This window comes from Micromesistius poutassou (assembly GCF_964030765.1).
Source record: "Micromesistius poutassou genome assembly, chromosome: 22".
Lineage (NCBI taxonomy): Eukaryota > Metazoa > Chordata > Actinopteri > Gadiformes > Gadidae > Micromesistius > Micromesistius poutassou.
Window position 1 is genome coordinate 852386 of NC_140292.1, and position 9260 is coordinate 861645.

Here is a 9260-nt window from a genome sequence, read left to right on the forward strand (position 1 = left end):
ACCATAACCTAACCAGGGTGGGTCAAGTTAACCCACGCACCAACCACACTTAGGTGAAAGATTGATGAATGGACATTTTTATTGTATAAAGATTAATTACGTTACTATTAAAAGACATGCAAATAACTTTTTATTAGTGCAGCATAGTAAACAAAAATAGTGGCCACTTTAAGGGTTGTAGCAGATTTCTCTGAACTCAATTCAGCAAAAACAATCATTAGAAATCATATATTAGAATAAATGGTCATCTTTAAAAGTACGCATTGAGAATCTCCATGGATGGCCAGTGTGGGCCATTCAAAGCCAAACCCTATGAACCATATGTGTCTCCCCACAGCCCAACCGAAACACATCAACCGTTCTTCTGTTCTTTGTTGTGAACTCGCATGTGAATCTTCATGTTGGAACTCTGTTGGAACCGCTTGTCGCACACCGGACACTGGTAGGGCCTCTCCCCGGTGTGGATCCGGACGTGCCTGGTCAGAGAGTTGCTGGTTCTGAACCTCTTGTCGCAGTAGGTGCAGGGGTGCGGCCGCTCCCCGGTGTGTATGAGCTGGTGCACGCGGCGTCGCTGCGACGAGGCGAACTTCCTGCTGCACATGTTGCAGGGGAACGGCTTCTCCCCGCTGTGCATGCGGTTGTGCTGCACCAGCGACGTCATGTGGTTGAAGCCCTTGCCGCATTCGCTGCAGAGGTAGGAGTACTCTGCACCGTGCAGCCTCAGGTGAGCCCGGAGCACGCCCTTCTCTTTGAAGCGCTTCCCGCAGAAGGTGCACGGGAAGGGCCTCTCCCCCGTGTGCAGGCGCAGATGCGTCTTAAGCCAGTGCACGGATTTCAGCACTTTGTTGCACTGCGGGCAGACGACCGACTGGCTGGGGCAGTGCGTGCCCAGATGCTTCGTCAGAGCTTTCTCCGAGCCCAGCTGCCTCTTGCACTGGTCGCACTGGAAGGCCCGCTGCGCGGCCGCCTTGCGGTTCTCGTGCGCCCGGAGGTGCGTCCTCAGGGCCTTCTCCGAGCCCAGCCGCCGCGGGCACTGCTCGCACTGCAGCCCCGGCCCCGCCCCGCCGCACCCGGTCTCGTGCGCCGCGAGGTGCCGCGTCAGGGCCTTCTGCGAGAACAGCTGTCGCTGGCAGCGCTCGCACTGGAAGCCCCGCCCCACGGCGCCGTGCACGCTGCACCGGTGCCCCAGCAGGTCCGGCCAGCTGCTGAACCTCTGGCTGCAGTACGGGCAAGACTGGCTCCTGGCGGCGGCGGCGGAGCCGAGGGGGCTACTGCTGGCGAGGGGGACGGCGGGAGGGGAGGGGTGGGCGTCGCTCTGGGAGGAAGCGATGACCTCCGGCTCCTCCTCCGGCTCCTCCCCCTCATCGTCCTTCTCCTTCTCTTCTTCCTCCTCCTCCTCCTCTTCCTCCTCTTCCTCCTCCTCGCTGTCTCCATTTTGCGGAGTATGCTGGATGGACGTGTCGGCGACTTCTGTGGAGGAAAAGGGACGACCACAGCAACAGCTTGAGCCCGATGACACAAACCCTGGATGGGATCATCAGGACGTGGTCCGATAAACATAAAAACACCATCCGGTGTGATACGTCTCCAACCTTACACACTAACACCATCGTGAAACTGTTCATAAAACCACAATCGTTTTAAGTCCTTTTTTCAAGTCATACAGAAACATACGGCCATGTCTGGTTGTCTCCCTTACCCTGTTCCCTGAGGTCGAGTCCCGGTACGACCTCTGCCACAGTCCCCTCCTCAACAAAGTAGTCCGCGGTGGTGAGGCTCAGGCGCCTGGAGGCCAGAGAGGACAGAAGGACCCTGGAGCTGAAGGAGTGCGGGTCTGAGGGGGGAAAGGCGATAGGAGCAGTGAGATTCATGCCCTCATTGGTGGTAACCAGTAACCTAGGAAGCAGCCCTAAGCAACCTAAAGCAGGCAGACGGAGAGAGGAAGGGAAGGAGATCTCAGGTGAAATGACAGAATTCAGAAAGTGATAAAACAATGAAATATACCAACAGGAAACGCATACTGTGTGCATGGTCCCCAACCAAAGTCAATGGAACAAAAAAACGATCTTACTCTTCTTCAACTTCGAGCCTTTTAGTCGATGCTGCAGAAGAGTTGTAAAGTCTTCAGGGTCGGAGATGAAGTGGTCGGGGTGGGGGTCGAGGGAATCAAGGTGGAAGTTGGAGGCCACCTGAAACAATGAAGGGCAGGTTTTAGATTAGAAAGAAAAGAAAGTTAAGAGCACGGACTGGCCTTTACTGGGTTTAATGGGACTCCACTCCAAGACATGAGATAAAAGTTAAACTGAAGATCTGACATTTAATTTGACCTTTTTGTGATTTTAATAAATATGCATTTTAATACCCGTACGTTCCATTTTTCCAAATTTGGCTGTGGAACAGTGTTTCAGTTTGCTTACGGCTGGCAAATGCAAACTGTAAGAAAACTGAAACACTCAATAACCATTGAGTATAACATTTATTTAAGATAAACAGTAACATAAATTGCCCTGCATTTGTCTTGATGTTGCAGATAAATATATGAATCCCTAAACAGTTCATATATATTCACCTAATTCTGTTTTTATTGCTCCGTTCTGTATTCCTCCCTCTCCCTGTCAGACCCCCGTCTCTGACCCCCCCCGATTGCTTGATTGCTTGGATGAACTGTTATATGTGTGTTATTTAGCAGAGGATTCCTGAAGGACTGTGCTGGTTGTTTGGCTTTCCTGTGTGAGCCCAAGAATAAAGTACTGAACGGGAGAGCTTGACTTTTTGGGTGGTTTGGAAGAAACAGTCTTCACAGAAACTGCACTTTGATCTGAATCAGCCTCTTCATTTGGCGAGCCAGGGATAAATAGGGACTAAACCAGGAGTGATCCTCTCCAGTGTCCCTCACACCCACCTCACAGAAACTAGAGACTGGGAGGAGCTCCTCCAGCCTGGAGAGGAACTCCCACACCACAACCTGCAGCGTTGTGTCGAAACGGGATCCATAGTGTTCCGGGAAGACGTTCTGCGGGAAAAATAAAGAAAAATGTCTTGTTTAAAGGTCCCGCTGAACACTGGCCACCCCGGGGCTGCCCGCCCAGCCCCACTGCCGTGGCAGCGGGGCTCCGACGGACAATCCTGGGCAACAATCCTTTTCTCCTCCATGTCGCAGTTCCCAATTCCTTCTCAACCAACCCGATGCAGTCTAGTCTTTTCACCAAATGGGAACTTTATGCAAGCTTGCGTTATTGTGTTGCGTGTTATGCGCCATAACACCAACAGCAGAACGGTTATCCAAATAACAAAGAACACTTGCGTTACAGTGTGTGTATTCACACACACACACACACACACACACACACACACATGTGGCACTCGCATGGTCCTAGCTCATTGTCTCATTGGCGGGCCAAATTCTCTGGGCGGGCCAAGCAGAGAAAGGGGAGGTAACCTGGTCCCGTATGACGTCATACCGGACCGGAAGCCAAATCGAAGCGTTTCAGCGATCCTTTTTTCAAAGACAGAGTAAGATAGCTACATCTCGGTTTACACCTAATGCAATTTTTAGCTACTGGGGGACCATAGGGAGGCTAGGGGAACTCAACTTAATGTTAGAAAACCTCATAAAGTGAAATTTTCATGCCATGGGACCTTTAAAGTTCATCAAAACCACAGCCACCAGATGGCGATAAGGACGATATGTTGGCAGGGACGGATCTTAAACAACAATAACAGATCAACCCTCACCTTGAAGAATTTATTCTTTTCACTTGGCTTGTCCCTCAATGTTTGGACCAGTTCTATAAACGCCTTCTTTGAATCCTCCACCTCTCCGTCTGGGAGCTGTCCAGCAGGAGAACACATGATTCTCTCTGTTATGCATTATATCTGGGACACATATTAATTACAGCCATAGGAAAAACAGCAAAACGTAATTATTTACCCTTTGAGTTCAGTTATGTCATCCTCACCGTGACTGATCTCAGAGAGAGGTTGTTAATGAGCCCGTTAATTGAACCCTGAACCATTCAGCTGGTAAACATCCCCGACCACAAGCCCATCTTTCTGCAGATTATCTGAGGTGTACCTCTTCTTGGTTCATTATCTGAGGTGTACCTCTTCTTGGTTCATTATCTGAGGTGTACCTCTTCTTGGTTCATTATCTGAGGTGTACCTCTTCTTGGTTCATTATCTGAGGTGTACCTCTTCTTGGTTCATTATCTGAGGTGTACCTCTTCTCGCGAGCCGTTGGTCATCAACAGGTGGATACTGTGCAGCTGCTCCTGGACCGCCTGGCTGTCTGACTGCTCCTCTGTCTGCAGCAGCTCGAGGATGAGCTGGAAAACCGTTTAAAAAAGCCCATGAAATGAACTCATTCTGCTCATTCCATCCAAATGAAAGGTTTTATTTTTTCTTTAAGTCTCATTGAGGTTGTGAACCTCTTTTACAACATAGTGAATAGAATATACATAACTGATGACAAATTATATGGTTCTGCTTCCAACTTTTAAGGCTGTTGCCTTCTGACCCCTGCTCTACCAAGTTATCTCAAAATCGTATCGCGCCTTTATCAGACCTTTTTAACGATACCTTAGTAACATTCCTTGGCAATTAAATATGACTTCTAAAAACCACATGGAGGAAAAGGGGACCAACCCTCGCTCGCAGTCCCAGTACGAGCTCAGCCGTCTGCCTGGGAGTCAGAAGTTCTGGAACCATCTCCGTTACCAAGGTGATGAACTCCGCCAGCTTCCCGTACTGCTGTACGTTGCGTTGCTGGGCAACGCGCCACATGCACGCCGACATCAAGCGGAGAGGAGGGACCAGAAGACGCAGGGAGGAAAGCGGAAGCTGAGGGTCTGAAAGATGAGATAACCTCGTGTTACAACCTCATCTGAACATGTTGGGTTTATACACCAAGAGGCCATCGGGCAGGATAAACAGGTTTCAAAAGTTAAAACAATTCTCCTTCTGTAAACCCTTTAAAATAGTAATCTTTAGAATAGCCCCCCGTCACAGCTTGCTCATCACAGAAATGATCAGAAACATCTTGCATCTAAGTCCGATGAAAGGAGGAGTGATGGAGCCAACCTGTGCCCGCTTTGAAGGCTAGTTCCAGTTCCTTGTTCTCGGCCATGGTGGGTCCACCGTCCGCTGGTTCTGGTTCTGGGTTCAGTTCTTCTCCTAAACGGGCTGTTCTTTAGCATCTGACACAGCTTTGGCTCAAGACGACGATACACGCGGCAGCTTCAACAGCACTTTACCAGCATTTGCTTCTAAGATGTTGGAGTGGCATTAACTCGAAGTCAGTTGGTCTGATTAACCCATTCATTTTTTGATATGTAGATGTATGTATAAAGCGCAGTTTTCTACAAGAAACAACAATATCAACATGTACCTACAAGTGCTATCTTTTTCCGGTTATTTTCCGAGTGAGGCTTTTTCCTTCAAATTAAAAGTACCCACAGACCGATTCGATATCACCACGATTACGGCTTCCTTATTTTCCTGTTATTGTCCCGTCTATATAATTTTGGCAAATATTTAAAAGCACCGAGCTTAAATATATAATCTGCAGCAGGTGTAGAACAGTTCAGGTGAGGCTATACGATGTTAAAACAATAATTCTAGTTAACCACTAGATGGCGGAATACTCTTAGCTATTGAGGTACTTCCCTCCGACAGTACTTAGAATTGAACCAATACAATATAGAGTAGGCCAATAAGTAATGTTGTATAATATATTGTATAATATTGGTAACAGGTAAACTGTAAACAGGTAAAAAGCTGTTTTTTTTCTTTCACAGAAAGAAAAAGATTGAGTTGTTGAAGAGTTTTGATATTTCTATATATTTGGACAGTTATTAATGCAAACAGTGTCGAGATTGTTATTAAAAATGGCTTGTGCAACAGGCAAGATGTGTCAGTAATATAGTCATTGCATACATTACCTTTAAATTCCATTAACGTTTAAAAGCTAAATAAAATAAATAAAAGACAATCACCAATCACAATTAAAAGTTGAAATGATATGCAATTCTTACAGTTTTAGTAGCTTTAGTGCATAAGTTTGATCATTAATAACACCGTACCTAGCTAATGTCATCATCATCATTGAATCATTATCATCATCATTATCGTCGTCCATCATCATCGTAATCATCGTCTTCAAAATTAATTCATATTGCAGTTATCAGGAAAAACAGCAACACAACGTGCCAACATCGGAATCACAGAGATCCAACTGAGGGACAGAATAAAACAAAGAACAAGAGACGACGCATGAAAACAAAAGTTTTTCAAATATTGACAGATTGTTCCTCGGTTCCTCCCTTTTTTCAAGGTGGACGCTGAGCTGCTGCTGAGTGTTAGAGACACTTTAAGGGGCTGTGCTGGTGTGTAGCCAGAGTGTTACACTTTAAGGGGCTGTGCTGGTGTGTAGGGATGGTGTGTAGTGATGGTGTGTGTAGTGAAGGTGTGTGTGTAGGCAGATGTGTTTTGTATGTAAGCACAGAAACTGAGCTTGGCAGGAGAAACGGGGCAGGTGGAGGCTCAGCCAGCCAGAATCCCATTACTTGTTCAGGGAAGGGCTGTGTGTGCGTGTGTGTGTGTGCGTGCGTGTGCTCAGGCATGTGCCAGCACAGTGTGCGTGTATGTGTGTGTGTGTGCGTGCATGTGTGTATGCACGTGCATCTGTGAGAATGGGTGTGCTCAGGCATGTGCCAGTGTCATGTGGGGAAACGGGCGGTGTGTGAAAAGGGGGGGGGGGGGGTTGGGGGTTGCTGCGCGTGTCAGGGGTGACGTCTGTGTGTATGCGTGCGTGTGTGTGTGTGTGTGTGCGGTAATTACTTTTTCGATGAGGAGTTTGAGATGGAGGTGATGGCAGCGGGGGTGAACAGGGGTGATTAGAGCGGGCTGGTGGTACGAGGAGGAGGTGGGGGTGGGGGTGGGGGGGTGTGTGGGGTTGTCAGAAGTTATCTCCTGATCTCATCTCATCGTTCGCAGTCTGGCGGATTCCCTCGATGGCTTAGCGGCTCCGCGCGGCGGCGGCTGTCAATCGGGGGGGCCGCAAACGCCCGGAGAGAAATCGATGCCTATCTGCCGTGCCGTCTATTTTCTATTTTTACCCAGAAGCCTAGGCAGCACCCCCCACTCCCCCACTCTCCCCCCCCCCCCCCCCGCTGGCTTTGATAAGGATGCTGCCTGCTCGAGTCTTCGCTTTGTCTCCTATAAGCTGCCCCCTCCATCCCCCCCCCCCCACCCCGGACTGATCAGGTGACGATAAGGGGGACCATAAGACCCGGTCGGCCGGTGATTCTACCTGACCGGCCCTTTGTTCACAGAGAGGCGGACAGCGCGGCGCTACTGGTGTTACTGGTGCTACTGGGGTGGTTTTAGTGACTCGGGCTAATGCACGACACAGTGCAACATGACTGTATTATTATTTGTTATTATCTGTATATCTATCTATCTATCTATCTATCTATCTATCTATCTATCTATGTGTCTTTCTGTCTGTCTGTCTGTCTGTCTGTCTGTCTGTCTATCTGTCTGTCTGTGTCTGCCTGTCTAGATCTTTCCTGCTTCCAAATATAACTTTGTAATATCTTATTACTGTGTCTGGTTGTAATTGAGTAGTGGGTTGGTTGTTTAAATTAAAGCGGTAAATCCTGTGTGTTGACTTGGGCCCACCAATTATTTTTAGTTGACATCTGATCTAATGGAGCCTGAGGATTCATTTAGTCAAACGTAGATCGTGTTTGCTGTTATTAAAACCCTCGCAAACTCCACTTCCTGCCAACATCCAGGCCTTCTGTTCACCTCACCCAACACATGGTCACACGCCCACGTATGCATGCACACACACAATAAACACACACGCATGCACGCACACACATGGTCACACACCCATGTACACACGCATGCATGCACAAACACACACGCACGCACACACACGTACGCATGCACACGTACGCACGCACGCACACACACACACACACACACACACACACACACACACACACACACACACAGACATGGTCACACACCCAAATACTCACATACTCACAAACACACACACCCGCACACACACACGGTCACACACCCAAATACTCACACTCACTCACACACACACACACACACACACACACACACACCCACCAACTTCAGTCTTGCAGTTGATTTTGCTGGCTCTTCCCCTCCTTGTTTACTCACTCGTTTGTTAATGTGCTCAGACGTTATTATCTGTGTTCATTCAGAACGATCCTAACTCCTGAACACTGGGGTTCTGCTGGTTCTGACCTGCTGCTGTCAGCCGTCACTCCCACATCTGGACTCCCTGTTCTCTCCTTCTCCCATCTCGTCGACATCACTCTGGCAGAAATCAGATTTCCGTCGTCTTAACACGTGACACAGACCGATTTCGGTGCCACTTTCATATCTGGTTCCAGATCTGATTTAGGCCCGTTTTTTTTTAAAAACAATGTAGCCTAAACAGTAGAAGAGAAAGAAGGGACCCCTCGTCGCTCCTTATCGAGCGACGAGGGGTCTGCACCGTCGACATACCGGCGGGCCTTTCTCCTCTCGGACTAAACCCACTCAGAGCGTTTACTCACTAACGAGCTGCTGGACGCCGGAGTCCTCATCAGCCGCCGGTTGGTTAATGTTGTTTGGGCAACGCTAGAGAGAGACACAGGCAGGCAATTACCATCTCATTAAGCAGTCCTAAGCACTGTGAATGGAGGCAGAATGCTGACGCCAACCCGCTCCGTTTAAATGGATCCTCGGAGCGGACGTACAAACCAAACTACTGATGGCTTTTCCCGGGTAGTCGAGTGAAAAACAGCGGAGAGAAAAAAGAAAGTGAGTGTCTCAGCATAAGGTGTGCGCGGCGGGGGACGCGGATATCCACCAGTCATACCATTAAGGAGGCTCAGGCTAAATCGCTTTCTGTGTCGTCGTCGCCGCTTCCGCCCCCCCCCCCCCCCCTCCCAAAAAACAGGTCATTAACACCAAGTCATCCATCACTCAGCAGCTGCTGCTGTTAGCCCACTGGTGCTTTTGGGGGGGGGGGGGGGCTGGGCATATGGGGGGTTATTTTGTCAAGTTAGCCCGTAATGTGTTGAATAAAAGCGTGATTATTTAAGGATCGGCTGTTGTGTGTCATCGTTTGTTAGTTTTGTCATTTTTAATTTGGGTTCCGTGTGTGAATGGTGAGTGATGCAGCCGGCGGTGCGACGGGTGACATGGAGTCAAATCGGGGAGATTAGGGG

General features: G+C 48.8%; 1 protein-coding gene and 1 long non-coding RNA gene across 2 annotated transcripts; both read right to left on the reverse strand.

The window, feature by feature from the left end:
* Window positions 1-107: 107 nt before the first annotated feature.
* On the reverse strand, window positions 108-5374 carry LOC311367695 (uncharacterized protein). The gene is made up of 8 exons (XM_084486509.1): window positions 5080-5374; window positions 4645-4847; window positions 4221-4325; window positions 3736-3831; window positions 2903-3013; window positions 2072-2189; window positions 1700-1834; window positions 108-1470 (listed from the first exon to the last, which is right to left on the reverse strand). The coding sequence occupies exons 1-8, from the start codon at window positions 5123-5125 to the stop codon at window positions 353-355; spliced, it is 1932 nt and encodes a 643-aa protein (XP_084342635.1). The 5' UTR covers window positions 5126-5374; the 3' UTR covers window positions 108-352.
* A 532-nt stretch (window positions 5375-5906) lies between these two features.
* Window positions 5907-8908, reverse strand: LOC311367966. Its single transcript, XR_014639843.1, has 3 exons — window positions 8604-8908; window positions 8290-8361; window positions 5907-6232 (listed from the first exon to the last, which is right to left on the reverse strand). It is a non-coding gene; the product is annotated as an uncharacterized lncRNA (long non-coding RNA).
* Between the last annotated feature and the right edge of the window lie 352 nt (window positions 8909-9260).